At 40.2% G+C, this 11,924-nt stretch overlaps 3 protein-coding genes across 3 annotated transcripts; all 3 read left to right on the forward strand.

Annotated features, from left to right (window-relative positions):
• The first annotated feature begins 2,560 nt into the window (after positions 1–2,560).
• LOC141792218 (uncharacterized) lies at positions 2,561–4,315 on the forward strand. Its single transcript, XM_074673073.1, has 4 exons — positions 2,561–2,721; positions 3,252–3,309; positions 3,412–3,735; positions 3,847–4,315. The coding sequence occupies exons 2-4, from the start codon at positions 3,273–3,275 to the stop codon at positions 3,942–3,944; spliced, it is 459 nt and encodes a 152-aa protein (XP_074529174.1). The 5' UTR covers positions 2,561–2,721; positions 3,252–3,272; the 3' UTR covers positions 3,945–4,315.
• A 152-nt stretch (positions 4,316–4,467) lies between these two features.
• bud13 (BUD13 homolog) lies at positions 4,468–8,787 on the forward strand. The gene is made up of 10 exons (XM_074673072.1): positions 4,468–4,754; positions 4,929–5,016; positions 6,141–6,225; positions 6,315–6,593; positions 6,849–7,126; positions 7,231–7,339; positions 7,536–7,674; positions 7,789–7,970; positions 8,074–8,155; positions 8,424–8,787. The coding sequence occupies exons 1-10, from the start codon at positions 4,612–4,614 to the stop codon at positions 8,515–8,517; spliced, it is 1,479 nt and encodes a 492-aa protein (XP_074529173.1). The 5' UTR covers positions 4,468–4,611; the 3' UTR covers positions 8,518–8,787.
• Positions 8,788–10,231: 1,444 nt separating this feature from the next.
• On the forward strand, positions 10,232–11,745 carry snrnp35 (small nuclear ribonucleoprotein 35 (U11/U12)). The gene has a single exon (XM_074671469.1). The coding sequence runs from the start codon at positions 10,398–10,400 to the stop codon at positions 11,109–11,111; it is 714 nt and encodes a 237-aa protein (XP_074527570.1). The 5' UTR covers positions 10,232–10,397; the 3' UTR covers positions 11,112–11,745.
• Positions 11,746–11,924: the final 179 nt, after the last annotated feature.

Consider the following 11,924-nt stretch of genomic DNA (forward strand, 5'->3'; position numbering starts at 1 on the left):
CTTGGCGCAGCTGGAAAATGGTATAGGAATAAGTGAAAGACAGGTAGCCAATAAACTAAAATTCACCAAGATAGCCGTTCATTTCATTAAGAAAAACGAAGCCCAACATGCTACAACCAAATTGCTAGCTGGTCGAGGCAGGAAACGTCTTTCTACCCCACAAGTTGCCCGTACACTCATCCGTTCCTGTGTCAGGAGTCGTCTTCAGACCTCCAGGGACCTTAAAATGAGAGGGCACTGTTGAGAAATGTCACTTGTTCAGCAAGGACAGTTTGAAACTGACATCGTGAAGCTGGTCTGAAGTCACACAGGGCACAGAAGAAGCCCTTCATCAACGAGAGGCAGCGAGAGGACTCCTCTGTGTTTCAACAGAAAAAAAAACTTAGTGTTCACTGACATGTTCAGATGAAGGTCTCCAGTTTACTGTGTCACTCTTAAAAATCCAACATCAGTTGTTGAAAGAGACACATTCATGCTATCAGGCTGAAGGAAGTTGATTGTTAAGGAATTATTAAACCATGTCAATAACAGCTGGGTGTGATTGTGGATGGAGGGTGAAATAAAACCCCTGTGGGTGCTCCACCAATCAGATATGTTCAGCTTGCAGGACTTGACCCCAAAAGTCCCTGGACATCTGAAAATTACACCCCCTCCCCGAAAACCACAAGGCAGGGCTGTTTTCAGGGGCAGATTTATTACCCCATAAGACCCTAGTTCTGACAGTCGAGATGCACATAGTTTCAGAGGAAGTCAAACACAGCTTTACCTTGTACAATTTAAGGTTTTTGAAATGCAGGCTATTTCAGTGTGTCAACAATCAGAGAGCATGTTTACCAAGTTATTCAAAAGAGAATCAAAAATTAAAATGCACAATCCCCAAGCTGGGTGTGAAGAAATATATAAAGAAAAGCTCTAAATTCACTTGAATGTTGTGAAAGTCTCTTTTGCACACATTGACAGGTTTTAAATTCTTTACACTCAACGGCAATATGACCTAGCATAATTTGGTGCTCACACCAGCAGAAAACTAAAGGTAAGAAAGAGTATAATTGCAGAATGTAAAAGCCTTACTGGGTGGATGATAAGGGGTTTGGTGATCTGCAATCACTGAAGGTCTGTGATAAATGAAAACTGCATCATGCAAGCCAAGAGAAAGGCGTTCATATTCCATCAAATCATGTTACTGATGCATTTTCTGAGATATTACACTAAAAGAGCCTGTGATCTTCAATAAGTGCAGATGTCAAAGCTAACTCTAGTTTACAGTGCACCCTCCTATGATCCAACAATGTAAACGGTCCCTTGTGAAGAAATCAAATTTTATTAAATCAGAATTTGATCACAGCTGTTTGGAAACCTGCCTCAATGTTAATCCTTATCTTAAGAATTTATCTTAGACATGCCCACTCGTCAGGTGACACTTCATGACATTAATTTGGCAAGAGGTTTCAGCATGAGGTCCAAAATGGACCCTGACCTTTAGTGTGGCATTTTCATCTTCTCCCTCACAGTGTAGGTTTTTTTTCTGGATCCACAGTGTGAAGCTAACAAGACTCTGTTAAAGTCTGCCGTATGCCGCACTTGTATGTCAGACAAAAAAAAAAGAACAGATGTTCCTTTTCTGCCTCATACCGGTACTCAAGGGTACCAATTTTCAGTACTTTTTTATGTTTATGCAGTAAAAAGTATGAATTTCTTAAATTATAAAATAAAAAAAAACTATTTGAAATATTTATTCTTCAATATATAACCTTGCAATCCTGTGCTCATGTCGAGCATGGAAAATCACCTACACTTCCATTCCCTCACAGTCTCAAGGATGCATTTAGGTACCTAAACATGATACCTTTTGGTTTTACATGAATCTGTACCAGGTACTTTTGACAGAATTCAGTATACCTATAGAAGTACCTAATTTGGTACCCATCCCTTGTCATGATATGCATAGTGTTTTTGTGAAAACTGTGCTCAGTCAGCTACCAAAAGAAAATCTGTGGTCAAACAGTGACATCTAGTGATCTAGTGGTGGAAGTTGTGAACATGAATCTCACTGTATGAAATTCCTTCATATCGCCTTCAGGTGGAGACTCTGGGCAACTATGTATGAGTTATGTGAAAGGATGACAGTGCTAGAAAATTCTAGTGGCCCACAACTTGACCCTGTGAAACCAGGATGTTGTTAACATGACATATCTCTCTCTACTCTTAGATAAACCATCTAAAAAATGATTTCAAGAAGTCAGCTTTTTATCACAGGAATGTGCAGATAGATGCTGCTGATACAGCCCACAGGAAGTCATTCATGATGTACAAGAACAGATTTCGAGCATCCCATCAACAACACAAAGAGGGTAAATAAGGACAGGGCACAAGGGTGAGGAAAACACCAGGGAGAAAAAAGAGACAAGGTCAGAAAAAGCTGCTGCTAAAAACAATGATGCTGACCAAGTTTTTGCCCCGCCCCTCTCCCTCCCTGCTCGTCCAGTGTCTTCTGTCTGGCACTGCAGAGGAGAAAAACGAATCAGCACTCGACTCTCCACCCTGATCCCTCCCACCATCTCTCCACCTCCCTGTCTATCTCCCACTTTGTCTCAGAAGTCACATATTCTGCAGAGCTGCTTGCTGCACGCTGACAGAGGCGACCACCACCAGCTGTTTATCCCCAAGCCAGACAAAACAACAGCAGGCAAGAGCTGCTGAATCACCCAGCCCTGGCAAGAGGTAAGATCACCACAAGATGCTCAGCTGCAGCTCATCTGAACAAGCTTCAGGGTCACATCAGGGACAGATGGACTATGCTAGAACATGCAAGCACACATGGTAGGAAGACAGGAGATAGTTATCAGTGCAGCGGTACAGACATAAGTGTTATTATTCTATTTAATAGTTTTCTGATGGGAAACCCAAATGCTGCAAGTGAATTCTTGCAGCAAATATAACAGAAAACTGAGCAGGACAACACCATGTTACTTCATCTCATTCTGAAGAAAACAAGTTATTAAATTTAACCAGAGACAGTCAGATGCACTTAACCTTCATGGTACAATTACAAGCTCATTTTTCTCTGTATTGTAGACATATTCTGCTTGTTCTTTTCAGTTTCTACCAATAGTTCTTGTCTGTATATTCTAAATGGTATCACATCACATGCTTAAATAATCCTAGCTCCAATTCCATGTCACAGCAAAGCATAAGAGTGCATGTTTCCATCCTTTGTTATTTGTTTTTCTGTTTCCCTCCTACTTTTGTAGTTGGATGGGTGCTCTTCCATCATGCTCAAGCCACTTTTTGTGTATGGAGTTCTGGGAGGTGAGAATTATCCCTGAGATTAATTTCCACTCTGGTATCACCTGCTTGAGATTGGTTTTATATTTATTTTCACTCCTGACGTGTCCTTCTGTTTACCCATAGTCCTGCTGATCCCAGCGCAGTGTGATCTGATCTCAGTGTGTTTGGAAGATGATGAAGACCTGAGAATAGACTGCAGGGTAGAGCCCAAGCCCAGCAAGATCAACAGCTATGAGTTTTCCTGGACAGTTGGTACCAAACAATTCCTCATTAACACTAACGTGTCTGGTTTAGCAGCAGAGAGTCAATTCAAAGAGAGCTACGTGGAAGAACTCCAGCCTTACGGATACAGAATGATCCTTCCTGACTACATAGACAAACTCCCACACAACACCACCTACTTGTGCAAGGTGTCCGGGGAGGGTGCCCACATCACTGTGGAGAAAGGTTTGTGTGTGGGTGTGTGTTTGTGTAATGGAATAAGAATGCAATATTGAAGTAAGACCAAAAAAAATTCAAGAGGATTTTGTGAGCTGTTTTCTTGTTCTTCCTCTGCAGAGCAACTTGCTCCATGTTCAGCTGTGAGCCTGTTTCTGAAGAGCTCCTGCTCCTGGGTCATCTGTGTGCTGCTCTTCTTCTTTCAAACACACAGCTAAAACAACAACAAACCAAAAAACAGTACATTTTTGCAGGCTTGTAATGCATAATCTAACCCTTGCACCTGTCTGTCTTCTCACACTTCCCCACAATAACAAGCACACTGTGAAGGAAATGTCAGCTGAAAGTATGCAGCAGTTTCTCCTTTTCTTGTCTTCCTACCAAGACCACAGAAACTGTAATGAAATCACTAGGGGCGATTGCAAAGTCAAAGGTGGTTCAGAGAAAAATCAATGTGAAGCTGTGCTTTTGCAGCAGAGGCTCACACATTAATGTGTATGAGTAACCTTCCATATAAATAATAGGCCACTAATACTACTGTTAAAGCTGCAGCATTTGTTTTCAATAAAGGGATGCTACTGGAATCAGATGTGATATTGGTGTTGGACTGACTGGAAATGTTTGCTTTTCTATCTATCTATCTATCTATCTATCTATCTATCTATCTATCTATCTATCTATCTATCTATCTATCTATCTAGCTATCTATCTATCTATCTATCTATCTATCTATCTATCTATCTATCTATCTATCTATCTATCTATCTATCTATCTATCTATCTAGTAGTCCACTGTAGACTGCTAGCATGGATTGTTTACCGTTATTTCACACTTGCGAAACCGGGCAGTCTTGACCTCAGAGGCTTTCCGTAGTTTACGAAAACATGATGGCAGCTTCCACGGGGAGCCGTAAAGGACCCGAATTATCAAAAGCGGAATACTTAAAACGTTATTTATCCGGGGGTGAAGATGAGAAGAAGTCAAAAGGGAAACCTAAAAAGAAGCGGCGTAAGGTTCCAGGACAAGGGTGAGTCTTCGGCAACATTTTTCTCTGCTGTGTAACTCATCGGTTCTGCGTGTTAGCTGCTGAGTTAGCTTGAGCCTGGGTTACTTTTTAGCGCCTTACGCTCTTTTCGATTTCTTGCTCTATGTGAACAGTGCTTGCTTTGTTTTAAACTCTCCGGTTTGTCCTAAATTCAAGGCTAAAAATTGTTGACGATGACATAGATTGGCGGCAGACAGTCAAACTGGACGAAGAAATTGAAGAGGACGAAGAGGAGGCTCCAGTGGTAAGTACTTAAACCACAGGCTAGCAGGCTATCGTCAGTCCATTCAATCATCACTTTTATTGGTTATCTAAAAGACAAACCCCTGATTTATTAATTTGCACCACTGACGACCCAAAATGTATACAGCTTATCCCAACGGTAGGCAAACGTTTTAAGTCTGCGAGGATTCATGGTGTCGTGCGGTTTGAAATGACTAGATGACAAGAGCATCACGGGAAAGCTTGAAATCTTTTAAGTCTCTAAAATCTCATTAATACAATATTTGCAGCTCTTTTGTTGAACTATAACCATTGTTTTAGCTATCATTAGAGGTGGAAAAATATAATGGATACAGATTATCGATAAGGCAATATGTCGCAATACTTTGACCTAAGATAAAATATTGAAATTTTAACTCTTAAATCTCAATTATTGTAAGAATAACAATTAATGTTTTGGGTGAGTTGGAAGAACAATACATCTTGTGGTAGATGGCGCTGAAGAGCTTCTCTGCTGTATGTTGCCCATAAACTGAATAATAAATATAATCTGAAAGCATATTCAAAATATTTTATTCCTAAACTTGATGATGTGGGTTTTGATGCCTTAAACATCAATGTTTTGTCTCTATCCTTGGTTCAGTTAGTTTAGAATAATTTTAAGTTTAAAGTAGAGTGATAAAATAATTAATCATAGTCATGTTTTGGCAATATTAGATTTTAGATATACTTTTATCAGTTTTATCAACTGACCAAGTCTTTTACCTAATACATTTTTGATAAACATTAGTTTTATGTCACAGTAGTTTAAGTGACAAACTTGACACACTTTATGTTAAGTGTCTGTAACACTGCATCTTTCTTTATTTTAACCACAATAAAATGGAAAAGTTGTTTTTAATCAACTAGTTTACTGTGTGGAAAATCACAATATTGTAATATTGTGATATTATCATATCGTGACCCAAGTATTGTGATGTGTATCATATCAAGAGGTTCTTGCCAATACTCACCTTAAGCTGTCATTGTGATTTCGGGAAATTAAGGAATTTCATGAAAATCATGTAAATGTCAAAACAAATATGCTAGGAAGAGCCCATGATACCAACCCTCTCTTGATCCATGATCTTGTGTTTATCTTTTCAGATAGCGGAGGTGATTGATGAGAGACCAGATGAAATCAAACAACTGGAAGCCTTCAGAACAGGCAACAGATGGAAAGTGATTGGAGGTAGGTGGCATTTGTAAACAAAACACCTTTTGAACTTAGTGTCAGTGCAGTGAACTTGATTATTTAATTCAAGCTCCTTCTACTCACAGCTGAAGACAATGAGGACGATAAAGATGAGACTGGAGGAGACCAACAGGATCCAGAGGCTCAGGGACCAGGCAGGAGTCGCCATGATTCACCAGATATTTCACCAAAGAGAATGAGACATGACTCCCCTCCCAGGAGGAGTCGCCATGACTCTCCTGACATTTCTCCTCCACGGAGAGGTCGGCATGACTCTCCTGACATTTCTCCTTCGCGGAGAGGTCGCCATGACTCTCCTGACCTATCACCTCCAAGGCAACGATCAGGGAAGGTGCAAAGCAAAGGTAAGTAATTTTTCTGCATAAAGCCTGTTAATTTTACCAGAAATGAAACATCACAACCCAAAAATGTATCAGCCATTAAACCTACATTGGTATGGAAATTTATTTTGAACAAAACCTGACAAGAAGCATTTTTGATGTATAATAAACATCATTTTTGATAATAGAAGGTCAAAAGATTTTTATTTGTTTAAGCTCCTCAAGTTGTTGATAGAGGAGTTTGCATTTGTTTTATGTTAATTATTACTTCTTTGTTAGATTCGTCCCCAGTCCGAAGGAAACGTTCACCGGATCCTCGTCAGCCACCGCTGTCCAGGAAAGCCCAGAAAAGACATGATTCAGACTCCGATCAGTCACCCCCGCGTAAGAGGCCTGTAAAAAAAGAAGCTTCAGACTCTGACCAGTCTCCTCCAAGGAGGGGCACGAAAACAAGAGGAGGTTCTGATTCTGACCAGTCACCACCCAGGAGGCGATTGCAGGGTGGGAAAGACTCGGATGGAGATTTGTCACCACCTCGGAGGCCTGGCCAGTCACAGGTCAGCAAATTATTTTGAATGGGTGACCTGAAACTTCACACGCCTAAAACTACTGTTTGTACGTACTGTGGAATCTCTCATACATTACTCTTTATTGTTTTCAGGGTACCAGGATGCTCTCTGGTGGAAAGGCAGGACTAGTTTCTGTAGAAGTTTTAAGGAGAGAGCAGGAGGAGAACCGGCGCAGAGAGAGAAGAAACCAACCACTAGAAGGTTAAATCTCCTTTTCTTTAGATACTGTCTTTCACAAGAATAGCTGGTAGGACTTTTCTATCTCATATATTAAAGGTACATATATTTCAACGGAGGTACAGTCTTTGTTGGGTTCTTGCATGCAGGTATCACAGTTTAGCTTTTCTAATAATGTACGTTTTTCAACTTATATTTTATATCTTTGTGCTGTGCTTAGATGAATCTCGCAATGCAGAGACGGTGTTCCGAGACAAGAGCGGTAAAAGGAGGGATCTGGACTCGGAGAGAGACGAACAGAAGAGGAAAGCTGGAGAGAAAGCAGCAAAGGATGAGAAATATGCTCAGTGGGGAAAGGGGTAAGTCAGTATTTAGTGGTCGTCATTAGGTAACTGCAGTTATGACCACTTTCAGGTTTGACAATATTAGTGCACCATCTCCTTTCTATAATTTAAATCAGCATTTGTTAATAGGTTGGCTCAGAGTCAGATGCAACAGCAAAAACTAGAAGATGCACTGCACGAGGCTCAGAAGCCTCTAGCACGTCAGCGCGATGACGAGGATCTCGACCGCATGTTGAGAGAGCAGGAAAGGGAGGGTGACCCCATGGCTGCCATGCTCAGACGGAAAAAAGACCGCAATACTAAAACACAAGGTTTGAGAAATGATTTACTTTTCCTTGAGTTAACTGATGAAGTTGTTTCATTTTACTTTTTACACGCTTTTGATTGTAAACTTGTTTTTGCTTTGTTTTGCAGAGAAACCTCGATATAAAGGCCCAGCACCTCCTCCAAACCGCTTCAATATTTTACCAGGCTATCGCTGGGATGGAGTAGACAGGTAAAGTTTGTCAGTGACCGGCATTGATAATGTTAGGATTTTAGCTGTATGTCCTTTTTAATACACATAAATCACAATAATGGTTTGAACTATTCCCTTACATTTTATGCAGTTGCTTATTTGTGAGGACAGTAGTAACAATCTCACCTTCCGTATTGACTTAAACTCCACAACAGTGTATTAAAGTTGTGCCCTGGTTTGGTAATAAGATGAAGTTGATAATTTGACTGTTAGATCAACAGTGTATTTTGGTTTGATTGCCCCGCAGGTCAAACGGTTTTGAACAGAAACGCTACACACGGATTGCAGATAAAAAAGCTGTTCAGGAAGCAGCCTATAAATGGAGCGTGGAAGACATGTAACGGCAAACAGACACCTATGGATCATTTGTGGAACAGAGGTCCAGAGCTGATGGAGAAAATCTTGTCTCTGCCTTCCAAACAACTGCAAGGAAGAGATGTAAACTCAAAAGACCCAAATTACAGAATTTTGAGGAGAAAAATATTAATGTGCGTCTGCATTATCAACTGTACATGGCAGTGAAGTTATGACTATTTTCATCTTAAGGGACAATGTCTTTATGATTTTGTTGTAACACATTCAATTTTGAGCCAGAAAGATGTGTTTTTCATTGTTTTATTAAATATTTTTTGTAATCACGTCACGTGTTCATTTAATGCATTCTGATTTAGAATCTAATTACTAATTTGTGTAATTAACTAGATATAAAATAGTTTGAGATGTACATTTTTGTATTTTCATTGGCACCTGAATGAACGAGCCTCATTGTTTTATCACAGTCAAGGTCAATTTAAAGGTTGTTAAAATAGTTGCCAGGCTGAAGCAACTTATCTTTGATAACTTAAGAAAAAGCAGTACACTAATTAAAATTAGACTCTCCTAATGTAAATGTTGTATTTCAAATTTTGATCGAAAACTTCTCCTCTGTTATTTTTAGATCGAAGCTTTTAGGTTGGAATGCTTTTGTTTGGTTTGTATTTTTAATAACACAAAAAGCTGAATATGCTTGTTCTGGGTAGTTAATCAGATTCCAACTGCTTGACATGTTAGAAATTTTGAATAGGAAGTTTTATTTGATTGGTTTGGTGTTTTATTGACCTTAGTGATGAACCAGGATTCTCAGGAATTTGATGTTCAGATTCATGTGTGTTTATTTTGGTGTCCTCTTGTAGAGAGAGCACTGCAGCAGCGAAAATTCAACATATTTATGAGTCATTCTACCAGAAACATACATTATCTGTGTTAAAGATTTTACATAAATACAAGATCCTTAATCAATCAAAATTATTTCAAACAAACTAGATTGCCGATTTCAGTGAGTGGTTCAGCAAATAAGTTTATTAGATCTAGCAGAGAAAATACTTTCTCTGTTAAAACCCTGCTTTACATTAACCACTTTGGAAATGGACCAGCCTCTAACAATAATTAAGGGCAAAATCTGCAGCTTTTTGATTAAATTTACAACAACAATTGACAACAGTCAGGCCCTATCACACTTAAGTATCTGAAAAGAAAAATATTTATTTTTAAAAATTTGTTCAGCTATCTAGATGTCTTGTCTTTCGTGCCAACAGCTTTTATACTCTCATGCCTTGTTTTTGCTGAGTTATGATGGGTAAAAGACCTGGCCAGGCAGTTCATGGCCACAGCCTTGTGTTCCAGGGCTGGGGCAGGCTCTGACAACAAAATTTATTTTTACATTAAGTAATGAATTTGCACATGAATCGTGATAAATTTAAACATTAATTCATTAAAAAGCCAACATTTTTATATTCTTTTCAATCATGATTTTTTTTAGATTATTATTATTTCCACTTGAGATGGCAGTAACATTGAGGAAAAGTGATAAGATTTAAGGGTAAAATAAATAGATATAATAATAATAAAAAAGATGCTAATGCTAATATTCATATTTTTTTTTAAGTTTATATTTATTCATACACAATAATTTTCCGATGATATATTTATGAGGTAGAGTCGACGTCGAAGCTGTCACCGGGGAGGTAGGAACCTTTGTAAGTAACGGTAAGAAGTTTGTTTCAGTACGGTGGTTGATTGATGCACGCATAGCGCAGGATATTCCGTTGGTGTAGTTTGAATGGTACAAACACTCAATTTGACCTCTCTCTGTGAGGCCTGGTAACCATTTAAGGTTATCTTTAACTAACGTTAACCAGTTTATTGACTAAGAGGACGCATTTGCGTGTTTTGGCGGGACACAATGGTTGACTGGAGTCCGATCGCGAAGGTGTACGACCCGCTGAAAGCTGGAAGCATCGACAGCACGGACGTGGAGCCTCATGATCGAGCGGTATGGAGAGCAATGTGTGCCCGATACAAGCCCAACAAAGGTGTTGTTGGAGATCCTCTCCTCACCTTGTTTGTAGCCCGTCTGAACCCACAGACAACAGAGGACAAACTTCACCAAGTGTTCTCCAAGTACGGAGACATCCAGCGCCTCCGGCTGGTCCGAGACATCGTCACGGGTTTCTCTAAAGGGTACGCTTTCATTGAATATAAGGAGGAACGGGCTATCGTCAGGGCCCGCAGAGATGCCAATAAACTGGTCGTCGACCAGCATGAAGTGTTTGTGGATCTTGAACAGGAGAGGACTCTCAAAGGATGGGTCCCACGGCGGCTCGGCGGCGGGCAAGGTGGGAAGAAAGAGTCTGGACAGCTGCGGTTCGGCGGCAGAGACAGACCTTTCCGCAAACCCATAAACCTTGGGGTCGGTCCGGTGCAGGAGCGAGGAGGTGGTGTTGGCGGGGGTGGATGGAGGGAATGGGACGGGCACGGTGGAAGAGATAGGGAGGACCGGGAACGACACAGAGAGGCCGAATGGAGCAACAGAGGAAGGAGAGATGACTGGGACAGATCCAGAGAGAGGGATGACCGTAGGTACAGAGACAGCGGCAGACACCGGGACAAGAGATGACCCATAGATGACCCCACAGCTGCCTACTTGGGGGTTAGACCAGTCCGAGGAGTTTTGAAGGATGTCACTGCTCTGGTTTGCACACTGGAAATAAGCTTTTCTGTTCAATAGGACCTTGGTATTGGGATGCCAAATGGAAAATGCCATGCAGCTGGAAGTGTCTTAAAATTTAAAAGTGAACTTGCACACTTCAAAATGAGCTGCTAAGGATGTCTTGGAAGAGAGAGGCAACAAATTGTGTGTTTCACATGCTTGTTATTTTGTGTACCAAGACTTTTTTGTACATCCATTGATTAGGGTTTGTGTAAACTGTCTTGATACAGGAAAGAGAACAAAAAACTCTATTGTTTAAGTTTTAGGGCCTCCTGTATCATTGCTAGTTGCAATTTGCGCTGTGGAAGAACCCAGTCGTCTACTTTTCTTAAGGCCCAGCAAGGTTGAACTGTTATTAATGCAAAGCAAGCAATAAATGTTATGGACACAACTTGGTATTCTGGAAACTTCTTCTCCATTAGCTCCCATTAACCTGAAAGATCTCTGTCTGAGTCAGCAACCCAGAAATTCATCACGTTACCCAAGAAGAAACTTAATTGAACAAAAATAGTTCACTGAAGAGATCTCCTTCATGCAACAGAGTAAACAACAGCAGCTTGAAAATGTGGTTTAAGTCTAAGTCTGTCAAAAAGTGCATGACGAATCAAAATAGAGAAACACTGCTGTGTGTAGTTAGAGAAAGAGCTTTGACACAAGCTGAGAACTTTTATTCTGAGTCAAATTCAAATAAGTGATCAGAAGTAGGAGCTCTGTTTATAA

Source organism: Halichoeres trimaculatus, unplaced genomic scaffold (genome assembly GCF_033239565.1).
Source record: "Halichoeres trimaculatus isolate MK-OKI-2021-1 unplaced genomic scaffold, fHalTri1.1 fHalTri1_scaffold_6, whole genome shotgun sequence".
NCBI lineage: Eukaryota > Metazoa > Chordata > Actinopteri > Labriformes > Labridae > Halichoeres > Halichoeres trimaculatus.

What these genes read in the sequence shown, in the direction of transcription:
- LOC141792218 (XM_074673073.1), top strand. Translation starts at nt 3,273, where the DNA reads ATGCTCAAGCCACTTTTTGTGTATGGAGTTCTGGGAG. An exon ending in TGTGTATGGAGTTCTGGGAG is followed by an intron (nt 3,310 to 3,411) that starts GTGAGAATTATC and finishes GTTTACCCATAG; the next exon opens with TCCTGCTGATCCCAGCGCAG. An exon ending in CCACATCACTGTGGAGAAAG is followed by an intron (nt 3,736 to 3,846) that starts GTTTGTGTGTGG and finishes CTTCCTCTGCAG; the next exon opens with AGCAACTTGCTCCATGTTCA.
- bud13 (XM_074673072.1), top strand. Translation starts at nt 4,612, where the DNA reads ATGATGGCAGCTTCCACGGGGAGCCGTAAAGGACCCGAATTATCAAAA. An exon ending in CGTAAGGTTCCAGGACAAGG is followed by an intron (nt 4,755 to 4,928) that starts GTGAGTCTTCGG and finishes CCTAAATTCAAG; the next exon opens with GCTAAAAATTGTTGACGATG. An exon ending in GGAGGCCTGGCCAGTCACAG is followed by an intron (nt 7,127 to 7,230) that starts GTCAGCAAATTA and finishes TATTGTTTTCAG; the next exon opens with GGTACCAGGATGCTCTCTGG.
- snrnp35 (XM_074671469.1), top strand. Translation starts at nt 10,398, where the DNA reads ATGGTTGACTGGAGTCCGATCGCGAAGGTGTACGACCCGCTGAAAGCT.